At 44.7% G+C, this 21,550-nt stretch overlaps 1 protein-coding gene across 11 annotated transcripts in view; it reads left to right on the top strand.

Moving 5' to 3' along the window:
* The window catches only part of LOC131883739 (pleckstrin homology domain-containing family H member 1-like), a 59,769-nt gene that overhangs the window by 36,191 nt on the left and 2,028 nt on the right, over positions 1-21,550 (top strand). For 4 of the 11 annotated variants that reach the window (XM_059231280.1, XM_059231279.1, XM_059231285.1 and 1 more), the window contains 13 exons: positions 7,064-7,219; positions 7,614-7,847; positions 13,611-13,745; positions 13,884-14,696; positions 14,927-15,221; positions 16,185-16,441; positions 17,041-17,367; positions 17,492-17,896; positions 19,024-19,260; positions 19,875-20,122; positions 20,191-20,524; positions 20,828-21,067; positions 21,305-21,550. In XM_059231280.1, coding sequence (XP_059087263.1) covers positions 7,064-7,219; positions 7,614-7,847; positions 13,611-13,745; positions 13,884-14,696; positions 14,927-15,221; positions 16,185-16,441; positions 17,041-17,367; positions 17,492-17,896; positions 19,024-19,260; positions 19,875-20,122; positions 20,191-20,524; positions 20,828-21,067; positions 21,305-21,550 — 3,927 coding nt within the window. Of the gene's footprint in view, positions 1-161; positions 1,109-7,063; positions 7,220-7,613; positions 7,848-13,610; positions 13,746-13,883; positions 14,697-14,926; positions 15,222-16,184; positions 16,442-17,040; positions 17,368-17,491; positions 17,897-19,023; positions 19,261-19,874; positions 20,123-20,190; positions 20,525-20,827; positions 21,068-21,304 lie in introns of those variants that run through there. The other 7 variants (XM_059231281.1, XM_059231288.1, XM_059231283.1 and 4 more) reach the window with 6 other exon arrangements.

Raw genomic sequence — 21,550 nt, 5'->3', positions numbered from 1 at the left:
CCGCCGTTGCGGCGCCTGGAGCGGTTGTTCCCGCTTCTACTTACTTGTTATCCAGAGTCCTTAACTCAGTTCAGACGAAGGCAGGAACAACGAGGGATCCCAAACTGGACGAAAGCTCAGCAGCTGAGTGAGAAGAAGAAGAAACAAGCTTCAGTGTTGATGATAAGTAGGAAGCTTTACTGTAATAGAAGGAAAGAAACAGAAGAAGGAGAAGACGATGAGGATGATGATGGAGAAAAGCTGCTAGTCCGTATGCAATATTTGAGAGTGAGTGAACATTGCAAGTTGCTGTTGACGAGAAATGGATGCTTGAAAATCGAAGGTTGTGCAGTGAGTGAGAGTGGCCGGCGTGTTTTGGGGGAAAACCTGTTGTTCATATTGTGGGTGTGAAACATTGGCAATGAGCTCGACCTGACGGTGCAACATCATCATGATCGAGTACCTCTTATCACGATCCCGAGTATGATTGTTATCACTTGGACCAAGGCTTTCGGGAGTGCTGAGCAAAGTCTAGACCTTCATTTCCATGAGTAGCAGAACCCGGAGTGCGTTCGAGAATGAGCACATTTCTGCCCAAAGGTCAGTGGGCGGTTCGTCCACCCGAATGTCCAGGTCTCAAATCCCCAGTGGTTCCTTGGGGCGGTCTTTGCCTGGATCTCGATTACCCCCACCCACCCCTAGACCAAGTCGAAAGAGTCCTGCGGTTCAATCCTCAGGATATGGACAACCAACTCGGGCTCAAAGTGAGGCCCGAACCACGTTTTCATTTGGCAGTGCTCGGAATTCTCGGTCCACGAAAGGCATTGGACCACCCACGCCCTTGGGAGGGACCAATGAGGGCAGATCATTGAGTCTAGTTCGAACCAATGGTTCGATGAGCCGGAGTGCCAATACCACCATTCCTCGAGCTAGTCGCGGGAAAGTGAGAACCACGTCCCTCACCCGCTCCCATGAGGAACGCCGTTTAACGGCTACGGTTAGTCCGGCTCCCAGTGTGAGTGTGAGTGCATCCAATTCCACCCGATTCAGTCGGGGATCCTCGTCCTTTGCCTCGTCCTCGTCCAGAACTAGTCCTATGGAACCTCCGATTTCGAGTTCCACTAGTCAGGTGAGCCTTTCTCGAATCATAGCAAATGGTCCAATTTCCCACTTGTATAGCGTTTCATTAAGGGAAGTCGAAAATGGAATGAGGGCGGAGTGCCTTTTACCCCTGTACCCTCACATTGACAGCTTTCTGTTTGCGAATATTTATGACCATAAATCATTGTCGTCTTGTCGTTAATCCTTCGTAGAATTTATTTTCTCAATGACATCGAATGTGAAAGTCGACTGATTCGCCGTGTAATTATGCACCTTCAAGTAAGAATGGGAAATGCTTACATCATGATCTATTCAGCTGTTTCATGCAAGGCTCCGGCTTAAGAGACTACATTATGAAATGAACGTTCATCTCGACTTTTGGCATTTCACGTTCATCTTCGTCGAAACTGGCCTTTATTGTTCCTCGGGGATAAATTCAACATCTCGGCTCAGTTTACCACACAATTACGGTCTTCATGGCCTATACCAAGGACACTAAGGTGAAGTAATAATCTTCCTAAGAACTCGTTCGCTCCCCTTGTGGCCCCATTTCAAAATTGCCAGACGGTTTTCCCGAGGTCGGTCCTGAAGTGTACGAGTCAAGAACCTCTGAATACATGGACAGAGACTTAATAAGAGCTAATACTACACCTTAAAAACACTTGGGCTCTGAACTGAAAAGGCAAATTGGATTTGACTTTTTTTTCATTTTTACGAACCTTTTGCTCATGTCCATGGTAGGTTCGGTTCATCATTCTACCCACGTTCTACTCAATGGATCAAATGACTTGAGGTTTTCAAGTTGTGGACCTTTCATGACTCGCAAAATCTGGATCAGGGTCTCGTTCTGAACTGTTGCTTGAAGGTACAATCAATTGGTTTGATATTCTTTTGGTTGAGAAGCAAAATATTTGTCTCTCGTAAATAGCGCGTGAATTTCAGATGAGCTCGATAAACATCTGGGTCAACATCGAATGTACACCTAACTCTTTTTTTGGGTCAGTGCAAGCAATTTATAGCCACTCAACAATGTGGCATGTTGCTTATCTAACCCTTGATCATACTTTTCTGGCTCTAACGGATAAACAGTTAAGGCCGCGAAAGTGAAAAGGGTGGCGAGATCGCAGAAAACTGTCATGGTTGGAATGAATCCTTTCACAAGGGATTTATCAAAGTTGTCAGGAAAGTTTTGATTGCATTTGCATCGAAGGTGAAACAACGAAACAACAGGGGACAACCAAGCAAAAGCGAGTGAGCAAACATCTATTATTAGCAATGCATTCTCATTTTAGCAAAAAAATACATCCTAGTCCTACTCTGGATCTTCACACAATCCATGGAGGAGAAAAGAGAACGCCCTGACTTGGATATTTACATGAAAAACGGAAATCGCAGAAGATCCCTCTCTGTCCGAGGATATTCTTTTCTTTCCCTCCTTGGATCTGTCATTGGACATTCATAGAATTCCATGTATTCCTTCGGCTCAAATGTTCTATTCTCCTTGCTCTTTGTTGTAAAATCAAGTCAATCTGTTCCTTTCTGGCCTGGTCCCCTTTGCCTTACCACGATGCTCCTCACTTCGTGCTCTTTGGTGAGGCAGCCAAATTCTGGACCGACTTTCAAAAAGATCCAGCAGATCGAGGTCATTCACAATCTTTCTTCAGCCTTTTTAAGATGGAGAAATCGAGCCTGCGCACTGAATGAGTGAGTGTGAACGAGTGTTCATACATAGTAGTAGTACACCAGAGTAAGGAGCCAGTGTTGATTGAAATTTGTTTATATAGAAAGGAAATGTGGGCGAAAAATAAATGAATTCTCCAATCCAAATGAACAAACACTTCAGGGGAACTTAATTTTGAGACGAGCTTGGAAGATGTGTTTTGTTTTTACTGGTAGGAGAAAATGAGGTTGAAAAATCTCTCCAAAGCCGCTCTTTCGTTAATGAGGTTTTAAAGCTTCCTCGTTCAGTTTATATTGTACCATAATTTTCCTTGTCAATTGACGTGTGTCTTCTTTTGGAACAGGTTTCTTGTTTACTTTAGACTGGCTTGAATACGTCGAATATTGCCTCTGAAGGTCATTAGGTTTTGTTTTGTCAAGTCCAACGAACGATATATCTACCCCATCATCCATGAATGATAAATAATTCAAGTGTCAATGTGTCCATCTTGTTTTAAAGCTTTCCCTGGATTACAGTCAAGCAAATCGTCCCAGGGGACGACGAAAAATGTTTGAAGTACTGTGCTTGGCAAAACAAGACTGTCAAGGCATTGGAAAAAGACCGTCTGAAAATGAGTAGGCGGAAAAAAACGAAGGGAAAGCTTTCGTCATGAATGGAATTGATTCTGCACATGCAATTGTTTTGAGCTTGTCCCACCTCGTCCATCATGTCTACCATTTGCCAATCATATTTTGGTTCCAACATGGACCAACTTTCCAAGACTATAAACTTCTACTGCGACGGATTGTCTTTTTAAGCTCCAAGTTTAAGGCATTCTTCCCGACTGTTTACCGCAGGCCTATCATGTCGAGGCCTGAGTTGAATACAGATCCAAGTTTCAGAGCTAGCTCCGTTTTCCAACCTTTGTCACAAATTCTAACTTTGGTCCAGCTTTTTTTTTAAACTTAGGTTCCATGGAACTTTGGTGGAATCCATATTTCGATCGGACCTTGTGCATGTTCTTCGTTCTTTCATTGCTCTTGAGCGCATTCTAATATTTCGTCACCAATCCCATCTACTATTCTTCGTCATTTGTGTGCCATGTCTCGAGCAAATAAAGCGCGAGCTAATGCACTGAGAATATTTTCTCATGCTCGCTAATGAATTGTAGTAGTATCTGAATGAATATTACTTTCATTAACTGGATCCTGAAACTCCACAGGAAGTACTTACGAAACCAGCAACCAACCAGCCAACCAACCAGCTAACTAACTAACCAACCACGGTGTTGTAGCAAGCAAGCCTAACCGATCCAACCGGATGACTTGGGCAAAATGAAACCGGCCACACCTTGTGTATTCTGTGCCTCTGGTTCCGAACCTTGTGAAGCTATCAGACAGTCCGGAGCCTAGTTCACGTTTCCGAGCGTGGCTGATCTTGGTAACCGTGACTGTGTATGTTTGGTTGTGTGTAGTGCATTAAGGCGGGATTAATGAAGTTAGTCTTGCTGCTCAGGGTAATGTTCCCTCCTTATCGATCCATACTCACAGAAATATGCTTCGAGAAATGGTACATGGATCAGAAATCCAAAAGAAATAAGGCCAATGGAGTTGCGGATTTTATTCAAGCTTGCGGCCTTTTCATTTACGTTCTTTTGTTAATGCAACCGATGAACTTTTACTTTCGGCAAGTTTCCTCACCCACAACATGAAAAATATGAAAAGGCTTTCCCTGAACGGCAATACTGGAGGAGCTAAACTCAAGTATTGCAACCAACCGAACTCTTTTGTTTGTTGCATCGAGATAACTAAGTTAAAGTTGATATCAAACCTGTCCATTCCCTCCTCCCTCTCACAATTCAGGCTAAGCAAGACCCGTCTTCCGAAGCCTTAGAGTATCAACTGCAGGATTATCAATGAACGTAGTACGTCAAGACTGAGTCATACAAAAGATTTCTGTCATTTTATGCACTCTGTCGTCGTCACGATGAGCATTGGTGCTTGAGTATACTTATATTTGTGTATGCGTTCGTCTTCGCACATAGGAACGTACGTAGACGACAGGAAGATTGCATTCGAGGCCATCACTGCTAGTCCCAATTTTCACCCACCAACTTAGATTGGAAAACCGGGCACAACCAGTTGGCAGCTTTGGAAGAGGAGGTGGGTCTCGTATTCTTTGAGGCATGCAGCCAACTCGGATGAAGTAGAATGTTTTCCCGAATCTAATAGCATCCCTTGAGAGCAACTCACAACACTACCAGACACCCAAGCCCTAATCTTGCTTCGAATCAGGGGTGCCATGTGTTCCGATCATTCCAACAGGGCTTCTCGCATCGCAATTTGATCGGCCTTTTCCTCTTTGAACACGCTTATTCTGCTTGGAGATCGCCGAGTTACCTGGATTAAAAGCAGTTTAGTTATAAGCCAAGTTAGTTCTTTGATATCCCAAATGAATAATGATATATGTTCGAGGTGGCTCATGTCAACCCTGGAACTTGTTCCTCCAAACAACGCGGGGCTTTCTTCCTCTTTGCACCCTCATTGATGGATCCTCTTCTCCTACTGTACTATGTACTTCTTCTTCTTCTTCGGATTCGTCGGTCGTAGTCGTACAGTGGTCGTAGTGGAGGTGGTGGTGGTCCTCTCTTTGTGTGCCTTTCCCCACTCCACCCAAGTTACCCTCTGCACTACTCTGAGCCAAGTTCCAACTCCAAGTTGCCCTTCCTTCGTTTACCAAATACTGCTGCAGGGGTTACTGGATTTATACGTAATATTAGAAGGACAGAGACTAAAGGAGGACGAGACAATCGAATGGTTCATTGACTTTTTCATTAATGTACTCGTATTATCCCTCTTAGTGCTTAAACTTGAGGTCTAATGTTAAACATATTGGCTGAATCCTCAATCAATACATCGCTTGGTTTGTCTCTGATCCATCTCCTGCGGACACTTTTCTTATCCAGCCTTTAAATGCTATGCTTATCGTAATCGTTGATTTTCCATGGAAAAGGATAAATGCGTTTGCTTGAAAGAGACGTTGGTTGGATCTGGGTACAAACGAGCACGAACCAAGAGGGGTGTAGCTCTAATGATTGGGGGTTCCTTGAAAGGTTTTATCGCAATCATGTCGTCGTTTTCGTTCCCGTTCATTGAGTTTTGTTTGGCTTCTTCGCTCAGAGCTAGAAGATGAATCATCATCCATGCTCGGTTCTTACTCTTCTTTGGTTGTTTGCCTGCCTCCACCCTCCCTTTCAGTCGTAACTCGCATTCCTTTTTTTTTATCCCTTACATGGCGACTAAGCTTCGGGAACAGAAATAAAATTTATGACGGAAACCTCTCGGTAACCCTGCTTTTGCTTCTTTCGAAAAGGCAAAACCGTTGAAATGGATGCATGCTTGAGAGTTGAATATTGCAGTTTCTAAATGATTGGTCCAATGCTCATTATTGTGCTGGCCTTTGCTCCTCTGTGGATCCATATTTTCATTGGGTAAATCGCGTCGAATGACCGAGGTCGCAAGAAAAAAAAGAGGGAAAAAGAGGAAGAAAAAGAGAGCCTAATTTCTGTGTTCCGCTTGTCACTTTTCACTTGAATATACACATCTTATATGATGCTTTTGATAGAGTAGAGCAACGTTCATCTTGTTTTTATTTTTTCTACTCCCACTTTCCCAGGAATGATGAGGCCCTTTTCATGTTTGTACGTCCTCAACCACATGTGCTCTCATTCTGGGGTTTTATAAACTGTTCCTGGTTTTATGGCATTTTAGTGGAGACATGGTCCAATTTGACGAAAATTGTCTCGAACTTGATCTAGTAACAACCTCAAAGTAAAAGTGTCATGTCAACCTTCAGGATCAACCTTGTATTTGGTCCATGGGAAACTGGAAAATCATATTGGAAGAGCGGCCCACTTTTTGGAAGGGGAAAATGGGTTGATTGAACATCAAAACCATAGCAAACTGACGTGGGCAAGACCAAGTAGGTCAATACCATTCTTGTCATGAAATGGTGCTCGTGAAAATGGTTGTCGGCTATCTGAGCACTTAAAGCCTCCCACACGTCGACATCCACCTAAACTATGAGCGAGAAATGCCACATTAAGGATGAAATGCACTTGCACTCTACCCGAATCCTATGGCCTATCCAGCTCAAGCATTGGGGCCCTATATCGTTCCATAGCGTGACCGGGCCTCGAAAGATGTGTTTATTTCCCAAGGAATTGGGACCTTCATGGAGCCGTCTTGGCTCGTTTTAGGTCCCATGAGTTATTGTGGAGGGAGAATGAGACGGAGCGGGGAAACAATATATTAAGCAGATCAGTGTCCTTCTCGATTTCAGGTTCGTGTCATGGAGCAACGCCTCAATGAGGTTGATTGGACTCCTAATGAGGAATCAGAGCCTGGTGATATCATTCCACCCGTGTTCGTTGAAAAAGATCGCCTCATCCGGAACCTGGAAACGGAAGTCGAGCAACAGGTACTTTTGAGCATGACATTAATTGAATGAACGGGATTAATGACTCAGATTTTATGAGACCCTTTACTTTATCAAGTGCCAGATGCGCCGTTCAATGCTGGTCTCTTCATGATTAAAGACCGCTGAGTTGAGAATATAAAACCATGGTCCATTAACTCCAGAGCTCATAAGAAACGTGTGCACTTCTCCGGTTGAGCTAGGCCTGGCCTAAAGCCCATTTGAAATGCACTCTGGCTCCGAGAATGGTCGTCCAAAACCATTGTTAAAGAGCTCATTCTCTCTGTAGAGTCGGTCAAATGTGCCATGGACGAGTCTCTTGTTATTGTTCTTACTGTTGCTGTTGTTGTTGTTATTGTTGGGGCTTTGTTTGGACTTAGCAATCTTTTCATTTCAGCGGCAGCTTCGATTGGCGGACGCGAAACAAGTTGAGGCCAAGGCCGCCCGGATCAAGGATTGGGTGACGAATAAGCTCAGAGAATTAGAGGAGCAGAACCAACATCTCAAGGTTCAGAACGCCCATTGCAATGAACAAATGGAATTGCTTCGTAAACGGCTGGAACAACTCCAAGTCATGGGGGCTTCGGTTTCCAACCACAAGAGCAGCAGTGTTCGAACCAGTGTAGCTGAGGTAAGCGGAATCGATATTGACTGTATTTGAACAAGACATGAATAATTTGGATGCGTTTTTAAAAATTCAATGGAGCCCGTCGATTCAACTCAACTCATAAAACCTAAGCGTCGTCGTCATCTCGTCTATCACTAACTTTTAGGGGCTGCCAACTTAATGTTCATTACAATTTAATGAGCTATTCAGAGTTTGCTGCCGAATGTGATTATTTCAAGGCCTTTGCTTGAAACTAGTTAGGCAGGGCTAGTTGGTCGAACTTTTCCCCTTTCACAGATCCTTCTCCAAGTTTTGGCCATTAGTGGGGAAGAACTATTGGGCACTCGGACGGTTCCTTAAGTTGAAATTTCATTTTGCATCATCTCATCTGCGGTTGTCTGTTGAAGTAGGCCAATGATCTCATTTCAGCCTTTTTTACTTCCAACACCTCCAGCACCAAGACCATGGTTAAGACCCCTTTTCTCGACTTTCAACAACGGCCTTCAGACCCTTGAAGTTCAGTATAAATGTCCTGTTTTCCTCTGGGAAAGAGAGCCCTTGGTCCTTAGCAAAATGGAAGGCCATGAAAACAGGGTGTTATGCTTGGAATTTTTTATGGTTATTAAAGCTTGACGGCCTTCTAGTATTTCCTTCATTCTTATTCTGGGGAAGTCGACTTTCGGGAAGTAGGATTTTGATTTTCATCGTCTTCCCTTTTATTTCTATCTTTCTTGGAAACGAAAGTCGCATCATCATTATCAACATCATCATCATTCCCCTTGATGTGTTGGCTCCTTTTTTTAAGGGTTTCAAAAATAAGTGAGTAATTGACTGACCAGTTTCTTGCACAGATGCATAGAATATATCAGAAGTGCTCAAGCTTGCTCTAATCATCAGGTAGCATGTAGTGAGTCAAATATGTTTTTGAACAGGGTCCAAGCTCGAAATTGTAATTAGGTAGTCTACTGAACGTATTTACTCGAACCTTACTCTTTGGTCAGGCAAACGTAAAAATAGATGTATATCTTCGCCAGTTAATGCAATAGAGACTACCTTTGAGCATGGCTTCTTCTGTATCATTGTTCAAGGCCATTCATTGCGTTGACCGTTAATTAATGACGACCAGAGGAAATGTGGCTGAGTGGTGTGCCAGAACCGCCCATCGGATGGCATGGCCCCGATCCATTAATTAATGGCTGCTCGGCTCGGGAGTATTTCGATGCCATATTAGTATTATTATCATTTATTATTTTGGCTCTTCACCAAACCTCCGTAGAGTTCGAGTAATACAAGTTAACCTTATGACCGAAAACCCACAAATTGATTCCAAGTGGATTATTCCGATCGAAGTTTGATCCCCACATGCATTATTTCTCAGTCCCGGTGGTTCTTTTCCTTGTACATTTACAGTGTCCATTTCCCGAGATATCACATGGGGGTTAGAGAGCCCAAGAGGAGCTAAAAACGAGCCAACCTTGGAGAGGAAATGATGTTGTCATGCGTTTATTTCCCTTACTTACACGGTGGCTGAGTTACCCAAGTATCCTCCTGGCTATGGTCAATTGTATTCTATACGTATGCATGGCCATTGTGTTCCAAGAAAGACACACTGAGATGGAACACAAGGGCTCTCCTTAAGTTCAAGCTCTCATCTAAGGGCCCATACTCCTGCTTTGCCATTCAAGAGCGGCCTTATCAAGGAGACAAAATGAGACATTCATGCGAGGAGTCAACTCTCTTCGTTTTCCCTTGGGCACTTTGTTCCATCGGATGGGTTCGTTTGAGGAGACGAGAAAGAGACACTCCTATTTGCCCCGTCTTTAAGACTCTCGCCAAGAATAATTTCCGTCAAGACTCCCTGTGCTTTGTCTCGTCCTCATTGATTGTATCAAAGGGGGAAGTTCCAGGGTAAAATGAGGTTGCTAATGCACTCCGTCCATTTCCATTTCCAGTGCACCAACGAGATCACTCACTCGTGCTTGATGATAAAAAAGACCCCTTCATTTTCTGGCTGACTCCAGTGCAATTGCAGCCTTCTCATTCTTCTTTGTCGCCACTGAGGAGAACTGATCCGTAGACGAAATTTTCGAGGAGCAAGGGCTCATTTTTGGAGAGCCACGTCCAAGTCAGAAAGATTAGACTTGAGCCGGTACTTGCAAGGGAACCATTGAGATAAAGAAAAACCCAAAGAGTCAGAAGGAGGTTTTCTTCAGTGTTTCAGTGCCTTAATGCTGAAGATGGAGACGATATGATTCATTCTAGGCTTGGAAGAATGGTAGTTGGACCAGGTTTGCTCTTTTCTTTGCCTCGAGAATTTAGATACCAAGGAGCCAAGTATACATATTTAGATATGTGCGTTCATTTGGCCAAGCAAGAGCCACGATGTGATCTCGAATCTGAGAGAAACGAAAAGAAAAAAAGTTACCCGTTTCCTCTCATTTTCCTTCTCCCAGGTTCTTTCCTCTGGTCTTGCGTGACCTAAATTAGCAAATGAAGCGAAGGTCGAAAGAGCTCCTATTGTTCCAGGCACACGACCAACTCACCAACCATGCCTGTTTTTTTACCCACAAAACCCAATCAGGTCGTGCTATCAACGGGACTTATCGGGTTCTTTCAACACAGCTCCGAAATCGAGTTCGGACCGTGATCCAAAAAGAACAAACGTAAGAGGAATAATCTCAAAGGTTAACATGCGAAATGACGGACTCGTTGTTATGCAATGGTCGCTTTTCAATAGTTTTGCTCATTTTGCTCTTTAAGGTAGCTCCTCTCAATGTTGATTTTAATCCCGAATCTAAGTACTACTTGTGTCAATAGACGAAATCACTTCCTTTATCAATTTCCTTGATCAAAGATGGTGGACATTAATATTCCTAGACAAACTTTGATTAGTTTTCCTTCGTAGAAGATTAAGAATGTTCCGTAGAACTTTTTACGTAATGTTGGCAAAAAGACGCCGCCGGTCGTTTTGTTATAATGAAACCCTGGGAGCCCGAATGTGAGGTTTACAAGTCGAAAGGCAGCCTTTCTCGGGTAGTGGTTTGCATTTTATGCCTTTCCTTCATACGTGAATGTTGAGCGGGTAATAAGTAGCACCTGGTGTTCCAGGGACGACTTAAACCAGGCACGCATGTCCTTACTGCTTTTAAAGGATAAATAGTATGATCATCCTACTATCAGTGAACATTTTTTCATAGTGGTGTTACCAAAAAAAGAGAGTGGTGAATAGATTTGAAACAGGATTTAAGCGGTTGTGGTTTTTGTGCCATATTTTTTTTAGCCTTTAACCTTTAAAAATAACCTTTGAGATCCATGTAAATTTGACCATGAGAATTATGAAGTTTGAATTCACTTTCATTTTTTCAATGGTCTGAAACTATATTGTGGCGACGGAACAGAACATACGGATAATCTCTTCCCAAAGTTCGAGCTACCCACCCGCGTTCCATCTCTTGCATATTTTAGTTGACCCATCTGATTGATGACTTTCTATTACAACGCTTTCTATTCTGCACCTAACCCAGGAGCCGAGGCAATTTATCTTTTCATACATGACCTAGCAGACCTACGGTCACATTTTATGCCCATTAACGACCCGCAAGAATCCATTGTTTCGATTGGAAACGGTAAACGTGAATTAGTCTACGCATGTTTGTACTTTGGGCTCAAGTGCCAAGGCGAAGGTGCTGAACTCCAATTTTACGTCAGTACACGTTCAGGAAGAACATTTACAGCATGCACTTGCTCTGAAATGAGTTCAGAGGGCATTTTGGTAGCCATTCTAACTCCTCGGAATGGTGTTGTTGAGTCGGATTAAGGTATTTGACATGATCGTCGTTGGAGGTATGGTTTCAGTGGCCCTGCACTTTCCTATTTAGGGACAAAAACATGGTTTATCCTCACGAGAATGTTTTGGAACTCTTGTTAGGCGCACTCTGGTCGGAGCGCAAGTAGCATTTCTATATCAGGTACGTACAGCTAATACTTAAGTGCACAGATGGTTCCATCTAGGCTGAGCGGTACATACGTAGTACGTGTATGTCGGAGTCTTAAGAATAATCTTGGAACAACTCTCCATGTTTAAACAAGCGCTCACACACACCAGGACATGGACTAATGGGTGAACTTTGTTGTCCGGAGGGAAAATAATAATAACAACAACAAGAGAGCCAAGCAAACTTGGAGCTGCCGAGCGGAACTCTGTAACCACTCGAAATGCGTTCCACCCAAGCAAGCTTGGTCCATAGAAACTTACTTAGATTGAACTTGAAATGGAACACGGGTCAAAATTCCGAGGCTTTGTCACCTGCTGGGCCAGGTTGAAGTCATTAATTTCCATTCTCCCTTTTTAACGTTGAAGCCAATGGTTTTCAAGTCAAAGCGGGGGCCTCAAAGCTCAGCTAGAGGATTGATTTTTTGCATGCCAACTTCTTTAATTTGTAAGTTTCATGTTGAGCGAATCTTTTTAGGGTTTTCAACAGGGTATTAAACTATAAAGTGAAGGAGACATTGTGTCGATTGATTTCAATTTGATTGCTCGTCTCGAAGTGTCTTGTTTTAAGTGTCCCGCAGATAATCACGACCAATCCTTTTTTTGCCTGTCTTTGAGGGCTCCTTGCTATGTCAAGTGAGATACTGTTCAAGTATTCGGATTAGAAAATTTCTTTTGCCAATTTCTCAGAATCGAGTTTTAGTCAGCATGTTTCGTCTTTGATTCTTTAAATATTTCGAAACCATGAGAGATTCAATGCCCATTGTTAGTTTTTCAGGTTTGGTTGCCTGTTTCGCATTTTTTGGTAGGATAACTTGATGTCCACCAATTTTGGTGTCATAAGGGTCAATTCTCTTGGAGGAAGGTGAAAAAGGATAATATATAGATCAATACCGGTATACAGTATAGAATGCCCGAGGAAGCTGCAGCTGGGTCCAATTTAACGAGACAGAACCTGTTTCAAGGTTATGGGCTAAACTTTTTCATCTGGGGAAAGAATGCTTGAGTTTGGCTCCGACATATGCGGACGGTCCTTTGTCCAAGCCTGCTGGTGGTGCATCTTCGGTTTGTTCCACAGAGAAGGGATTCAAAAGGAAGTGTCCAGAAGATGGATCCGGACACGTAAATTGAAGTTGAAAGAAAAGTAGAGAAAAAACTTTGGTTCCTCTCAACTGGCAGGGAGAGGGAAAGAAAGAGAGAGAGAGCAAGGTTGGCCCTAAAGAATGAACAGTCATTGTGGAACGTGGCACTGAGGAAGGAAAGGCAAAACTTTTTCTTTTTCTTCTTCTTCTTCTCCGTCTTCTGCTTCCTTCTTCATTTTGACGTGCTCCTGCTCCCCAAAAGGCTTATTTGGTGGTAGAGTCTCAAAGTTCATTTTTGTTTTGTTCATGGTTAGAAAACTCTTGAGGCAACTTCGCTCTACGAGCTTGATTCTTCCACTTTGTGCCCAGTACATGATTGCTGGTTTTCTGCAATACTTTGCTAGGTATTCATTCCTTCGTCGCTTGACTTGGTGGAGGTGAAAATTACAATGATCCCTTGGCTGTGTGTGGTCAATCAACATGAGCAAAGAGCGGAAGAGGAAGACCTTTGAGATCTCAATTTTGAATATTAATTTTCTAAAGTTTTTCTCTTTTTCCTTAGTGACGTAATTATATAAAAATCAAAAGCAGCAGCTAAGAAATTGAATTAAGATGGCGGAAAAAATGAGTCGTGAATGAAAAATGAAATTTTACAATAATCAGCCTCTCCTCAATTGCGAGAAAATTCCTTAACTTTCCGTCTTTATCGAACAGGATTCGTCATTGGGAAGCTTGGAGGGCGAAAACGGTGTGTCAGAAGAATCCATCTCTGAAATTGGGGATCGATTGGCCCACGTCAAACAAAAGTCCAAAGATAGCTCGTCCAGGATTAGAACAACGTCCAATCAGGTATGAATCCTGTCCAAATTGGACATAAACACTCTTGGCGTTGGGTGCATTTCAAGAATGAATGAATGTACCTATCCAGACAATGCAATTGATCGAAGTTGACCCTCATTCATGAGCATGTTTTTTTCCCCTCAACAGGGTGGTCCCGCTTCATCAGCAACTCTCAGAGAGGGTTCCAGGGCCTCCAAGTCCCGAGATTCTCGTGTGGATTCCGGCTCGGTTGATTTGGAAACGCCGCAAAGCGAAGCGAGCTCCAAGAGTCCCTTGGACGCTTTGGGCGAGGCGTTGGGTGGTGACGGAATGGCTCTCAATGACTATCGCCCCATTCCACCCCCGCGATCCAAGCTCGTGTCCCAATTGACTTCGTCTCCTAATTCTAATCGAAAGACAAGTCGACCAGAATCGGAGTGTATCTTGTCCAGTACTGGGGAGATGAATGCGTCGAATACCTCGGGTCTGCTCGCATCTCTGGCATCTCAGAATGGATCTAACCTCCCCGATAAGCATCGGTCCCTCCATGTGCCTGCGGTTCCATTGGAGGGCAAAAAGCTAAGCAAAAAGAAGACCAAACCTTTGGTGATGTCAGATGAGCTTCATGATTACTCGGAAATATACACTCCCAGCAACGAGGAGGACAAGGCAGGAGCTTGGCCTGATGCGGAATCCATGTCCACGGCCGAGAGCTCGGGTGGTCGAACGGGGTCCGGGGATTCGGGACTAACGGGGCTTTCAGGGGGCACGGGAACAGATGTGGACCAGGAGCGTCCGCCACCCCGGCCGTTGCATAGATATCCCTCGTGGGAGAATAGAATCTATGAGGTGGCCAAGGAAGGCGTGAGTGGGGATCAGATCGACAACACGCGGAACAACAACGAGAACCGAAACAGTGCTCTTCTCTCGGGTGGTTACGGAGACGAGATCAATGTTCCCGTCTACGCTTCTCTCAAAGGGGTAAGTCTCCTTATTGGTGTTTAGCAGGTCATTTTTCTAGCACAAAATCTTGGTGCGCAGCATGGTTCTGTCGCATTTCTGGTAGGCACTTGTTCCGTCTCTTTCATAAACTGTTGGTTATCAAAGTTGGTAATCTTTTGCAATGGCTGGTGGCGTCAAGTTTTACTCTAGGGACCATTTTTCACCCCACTGGATGGAATAAACAAGTTCATTCTTTCACTCCACTTTAGCGAGCCTCTCAAATCCGTTCCGTGCCATTTACTGGGGACTCGTCGGACTCCTCGGATGGCGAGGACAATGTGGACACGGGCCGAGGTACGTCCTCTAGAACCACGACAGCCTCGTCGACGAGCGGGGATATCTCGCTAACCTCGCCTCGAAACGCGGTGATCGGTTCCACCTCTCCTTCGCCTTTCAAATTCACTTCTACTAACACGCTAACCGTGATGGGAACGGCCAACTTGACGAGCTTCTCCCCGATCGTGACTGCCGTGACATCAAAATCATGCTCGGCGGGGAAACTAGGTACTACAACATTCTTCCCGTCTTTCTTAGGTCGAATTTTGGGGGAACTAGTAGGCATTTGGATTATCTCGCTGAGTGGTGGGCATAAGCGAAATATTGGTGTAATTTGGTGTTTAGGCTGGGGATTAATGACACGTGGACAGTTCAAGGGCACGGGCGATCAAAATCTTTCTACCAAACAGCACCATTGAGCGGACGAGAAAAGTCTGCTAGCATAAGCTTTAGTGCAACATGATTTCTGAGAAAGTAATCCTTTGAAGTAATCCTTTTAGCAGTGTTCTATCGATTTTTTGGCCACCGTCCCATCACCTCAAGCTCGTCCAACTAATCTGCGTGACGGGGGAAAATTTCAATAAGACCTGCTCGATGGTCCATTAGTTTGGGACAGATAGAATGACAGGCAATACTCTCAAAAGTGAGGTGTTGTTCAAAGTGTGACTGGGCCATTCCAAGAATGAATGTCACCTGGAAATTGCTTTCTCTCCATCGTAACTTCCTAGTGGTTTTTCATTCATTTCAACCATCGAGGTGGTCTTCCAACTAATGAGAACGAATGAACGGGTTTTTTTTTTACCACCGGCGATCTCCAAAGCCTCTTTCGTTGAGCTCGTTCATTGGTTCGTCTTCTTATGTTAGTGCACAGCCCCCCCCAAGAGCCTTCCTGGCCAGGGAAAAAATGAAAGATAAATGGAATGACCTTCGGATCTTGGGAGTGAGAAAGAGGGCGGATGGGCAAAAACCCGAAAAAGATCGGAAGAGTAAGGATCTATCCTGGAGAGCTGGATTGAGCACACTTTTTTCTCTCTCTTTGACTCTTCTTCTTCTGAGTTTTCAGCTTATTAACCGCTAACCATGTATTCCACACAAGAGCTCAATATTGATAATACTGTCGCTGCTGTTGTTGTCTTAGCTCTATAAGCGGATTGGTCGAGCCTTACGAAACGCTGAGATTACTCGTTCCAGATACTTCCGCCAGTTCAGACATCTCCAATGACTATGCCCTTCCACCCGATGCTAATCTCTTGGACCCGGACTTAGGAACAGCTTATCATCTGGCCTCGTCGACCAGATTGTCTTGTATTGAGAGTCCAAGGAAATTGGGCGGTGAAAAGACCTTGGAAAAATCGGGATATCTTACGAAGCTGGGTGGGAAAATCAAGTCGTGGAAGCGCAGATATTTTGTGCTGAAAAATGGAACCCTCTCTTACTGGAAATCTTTGGTAAGTTTTGCTAGGTGGTGTATCACAAAGGAGGCCGGCCGGTCATACCCGCAACATTGACTTGATATTTTGTCGCCTATTCCAACCTGAAGTTTGGCAATGACACGTGCTGATAACTGCCTGTATTTGTACGGCATTGGCTCTCTTGTTTGGTTCACCTTACGTTGATATTGAGATCAATGGCCGTGTCCATTATAAAGTCCTGGCTTTACTCCCCTTGGCTTTTCCTGTCTCATCCATGCAACTTCGAACGTGTTTTCAAAAAGTTTTGCCTCTTTCAGCACTGAACAGTAAACTTTAGCCTGGTTGTAGACAAATGTGCTGCCTATTCCAAAACGACTCGAAACATCCCCAAGATCGAGGAAGCCCTGAAGTCGCCGCAGATGGCCTCTTGAATTCCAATTGGCTTTGGGATGTTGCTGGTTGTTCTCTTGAATATAACATAGCTATTGTCGTGGGCCTTGTCTTGAAGTGATCTCTCTTTCATTCTCTGTGACCTTTGTTGTAGACAAGTTGCTTGCATTTCAAAGCAAGAGAGGCCCACTCTGCTCCACTTACCGTAGGTACTGGGTTACAATTTGTACTTCTTTTCATTCCAGCATGATACTCATCGCAAGCCTCAGGGTCTGATTCTGCTTGACGAATCTTGTCGGGTATCGAGGACCGAGGGCTCCAACACTTTTGAGATCGCCACGGCCAATAAGACTTTCTATCTGACGGCAGATTCACATTCTCTGGTCGAGGAGTGGGTCCGAGTGCTGCAAAATGTTATCCAGAGAAATGCCCTCAAGCTCTTGCTCAGCCGAGACGACCAGAAACCCACACTTCAAGGATGGCTGGTTAAGGTCAAGCATGGTCACGCCAAGAAATGTTGGTGTGTGTTGCTCGGAAAAATGTTCATCTACTTTCGATCCACTCATGACCAGGTAAGAAATAATGGAACAACTTGTTTTTACCCAAAAAATGAAAGACCCAACATTAGCTGTTCAGAATTTCTTGTTCAACATAAATTCCGTGTTGTAAATTAACTTTTATTCCATATTATTTCAGGCTCCAACCGGTCAAATCAACATGAGAGACACTCACGTGGAGGAAGTGGAGCACATTTCCGATTCAGATTCGGACGAGACCGAGGATGGGTTAGGTGACAAGTCTTCCGAGCTCACCATTGGGATCTTCCCCAACCACGTCCAACAGGATCCCACGTATCTGATTTTCGGCAATAAATACGAAAAGGAGAAATGGTTGTACCAACTCACGGTGGTCAGTGGCGGCAATCCCAAGGCTGGCACGCAATTTGAGCAGCTCGTTCAGAAACTCATGGAAGAAGATGGTGACCCGAATTCCGCCTTATGGCGACATCCCCTCTTGGTTTATTCTAAAGATCCCATCACGTCGCCTTTGACAACCTTCACGTCGGATACACTTCAGGCGGAGGCCTTGAAGCTTTTCAAGGTAGGCATGTTCCCTCGGATCAATCGACGGGCCTGGAGAGGATTTTAATTTTCCGCCTCAGTGAGATCGTGCAGACAATCACGCAGAACCAGCCCGTCAGGAGGGGTTTTATGGACTTCAGTCAAGAGGCTTAATTGCATTTCCACGATTGCACTGAGTGGACGCGAAGTAGCAAAGAAAATGTGGATGGGTTCAGTTTTTACGATGCCATGCAGTTGCAAGTTGTAAACTAAGGGATATTTTTGCCCTTTTGGCAGAGGTTAGTGGGAGTTGTAGCTCTTTGGAATCTTGCCAAGGTCACGGTTCGAACACACCAGCTCATTGCTCGAGATGGCCGTCTGTTTTTGAAGGGCTTTCCAAAATGGTTTCACATGTTCTCGATCAGACGTCTCGAGGAACTCTCCCCTATGAGCTTGTACGATCATATGTATGCCGTTTTGCTTCATCGGCCTGTACAACGACTGTAGAATCATAAATCATTGCCACTGGCGAGTCCGCACTACAATTGTGTCTGGAAGAAAGAAAAAAAAAACAATTGTCAACCAGTCGGTGAAAGCAGCCAAGACTTCACTACCTTAAACTGCCTACTAGATCACACTAGTAAATATGATGATGCATTTCATTTATTCTGAATTCAAATCCTGATTGAAACATACATGGGACTTGTCAAATCCAACAACCCGTCTCGAGCTCAGATTTCGCTGTCATTTCTCGAATGCGTATCAAGGCCCTGAGAGCGAGTCAACAGAGTCCCTGGAGGCCACATGGCCTCATTTAACTAGTCGGCTCTGTACTGCATAGCAGCCTAGTGTTCAATCAGTCCGTATCACATGGGAGGAAATGAAAGCGGAGCTCTGCGGAGTGCTCATCAAGGCGGCTGCCTGAGTTGGCGAGCCTCATCTGGAGCCCTTTTGGGAGACGGTATCAGTTAGGCTCATCGGGATATGGAACGAACCATTTCCCTCTGTCATCATCTCCACACTGTCAGACACTTGCATTTGAGACGTAAGAGGACGGTTTTCTCGCTCCTAAATTTGATCGCCTCAATTTCCTGGCCGTTCTTTACGACGCTCTTCCATTTTGACAGAACTCATTTGAATTTGGTTCCATTTTTTCGTCTCTTTCAGAGCCTCCAGCTTTTTACTTCGGTGGTGATGGACTCGGCGGGAATCGATTACCACGTGATGCTGGCGGCCAACGCCTTTCAACAATGCTTGGACGTACCCGAGCTTCAGCCGGAGTTGCTCTGCGCTCTAATCAAGCAAACGGCCCGAGTTCCGAGTGGTCACGCCTCCTCGGGAGGCTTGACCAAACAAGGCGGTGTCCAGGTAAAGAAGCACTCGAGCAACATCAAGCACCCTCGCGTAAGTTTTGCTTCGCCACACGCTTTATTCGAAGTTTGTTTTGCTTGAGTTACTTGCGTTTTGGGTGCACGGCAAATTATTTCGCGACCTTTTTGATACGGTATATTGCAAGTGCCAGANGATGCTGGCGGCCAACGCCTTTCAACAATGCTTTTTTTTTTTTACTCGATGCGTTGGTGAGTGTTAGCCAAGCTTGTTGCTCCACTTTCACCTCACCTCGTTCTTTTGTTCGTTCCTTCGTTCGTTCTTCCATCTGGTCTCGTTTTTGCTGTCCGTCGTAATTTTGTGCTTCACCGTTTTATATCCATTTCCCACTCTGGCCATTACACTCACGATATGCTGGCCTTCTGTAGTTGAAAGAGGCACATCGTCGTTTCTGGGGCCGACCAGGCTCATACGCTTGAGATCGAAAAAAAGAGTGGAAGGAGCCTTCCTTGCCTTTCATTTGCATAATCCATAAATCAAGAGTTGATATCATTTTTGCGCTAAACCGCCTCTCGTTGCTCGCCCAACTTTCTCGGACTAGTCATGAAAGCCACCTTTCACTTGCTATGTTTTCCCATGCATACAATACACATGTACAACTTACAGTACGTTGTCTCTCTTGATTTCAGTCCTTCTTGATGAATGCCACGCAGTTGTTCACTTGCGACGCGAACTCGGCTCAGAAATCCTCGTCAACGATCGGAAGCTCGCCAAGTTCGCCCACAATCATGGGTGGCGATTCCAAATCAAATCCATCGAATTGTGTGTTCATTCAAGGCTGGATGCTCATGTCGCTGGCTGTGTCCATATTCGTGCCCAAGGACTCGAAAATTCTCTGGTTTCTCCGCACTCATTTCAAACGGAATAAGAATTCCAAGTATGACTGATCAGACGAAAAAAAGGAAATGAGCTCATAAAACTTTTCATTACTCATCCCATTTATAGAACGGAGTCGGGGAAATACGCCGCATATTGCAATCGCGCCCTCGAGCGAGCCGTATATAAAGGCCATCGACAAGCTCGACCTTCTCGCATGGAGGTTCTCTCGATTTTGCTCAAAAATCCCCACCAACATTCTCTGCCTCATGCTCTGCCCGTGCATTTCCTCAATGACACGTACCAAGTGGTCGGATTTGATGGCTCGACGACGATTGCGGAATTCATGAGCCAGTTGAATCAGGATATCGGGTGTCGACCGGGCGAGCAGAGTGGGTTTGCCATCTACTCGGACGATCCGATTGATACTGATGTGGATCACGCTTTGCATTTAGATGAAAAGGTTCGTCGTGTTCCAGACCTCTTCGAGTGATTGCAATTTGGGACCATGGACGGAAGGAAGAATTGGGAGAGAGAGAAAGAGAAAGAGAGAAGGGGGGGGGGCTTTTATTGCCGTCAGGGGAGACCAAGGGAAAATGCGATTAAATAGCCTGGCTAAAGGTCGTATAACGAGAGCCTAAATCTCAGGAGCCAATTCAATTTTGACCTTTCTCGTTTCTCTTGTCCCGTCCAATGGATTGCAGTCATGATAAAGTGTGAAATGTGAATTTCTTTCCTTGCATACATATTCAACGTTGTTTTTTAGGTCTGTGACGTGATTTCTCGATGGGAGACGGCTCTTCGCGAGAAAGGCCTGGGCAAATTCGAGAATAAGCGAGTGATCCGGTTCAGCTACCGGAATCGTATGTACTGGAGACGCAACGTATCTGGCGAGGGCGACCGGGAACGCCTTCTCCTGGCCTATCAAGTCAGCAAACAAATCGTGAACGGGCAGTTTCCCCTAAACAAGGATCTGGCCTTTGAACTCACTGCTCTTATGGCCCAGGTACTCCTCCCTTTCGATCCCTTTCTCTATGTTGTCGTTAAAGTTAAATCGAATCAATTGGGTCAAATTTGAGCGCGAGAATTTTGTTCCGAGTTTGATATAGTTCGAATATCGGAAACATTGAATTCTCCATTTTCGATTACCATTGTGGAAAGGACCGTGGAGATGCAATGGCGATCTGAGCGAAGAAAACGATCTTCCAATCATTTGTTCAATTCTTTTCTTTGCCTTCCACAGATCCATTTTGGGGACCTGAACAAAGAGAAGACGTCAAAGTTCGCTCCTGAGGCCTTGGAACGGTTCTATCCGTCTCGTTATCTGGACGGAATTCCGGCCAACTCGGATGAGCGAAATGCCTTCCAACAATATCTCATGGAGAAATGGACCTCGCTCAAGGGCAAGACCACCTCCGACTGCGTCAGGATCTTTCTGACATGTACAAGGAAATGGCAATTCTTCGGGGCCAAACTCTTCCAAGTTCAG

Source organism: Tigriopus californicus, chromosome 7 (assembly GCF_007210705.1).
Source record: "Tigriopus californicus strain San Diego chromosome 7, Tcal_SD_v2.1, whole genome shotgun sequence".
Classification (NCBI taxonomy): Eukaryota; Metazoa; Arthropoda; class Copepoda; order Harpacticoida; family Harpacticidae; genus Tigriopus; species Tigriopus californicus.
The sequence above is the reverse complement of the archived record's forward strand: the minus strand, read 5'-3'. Positions and strand labels throughout refer to the sequence as shown.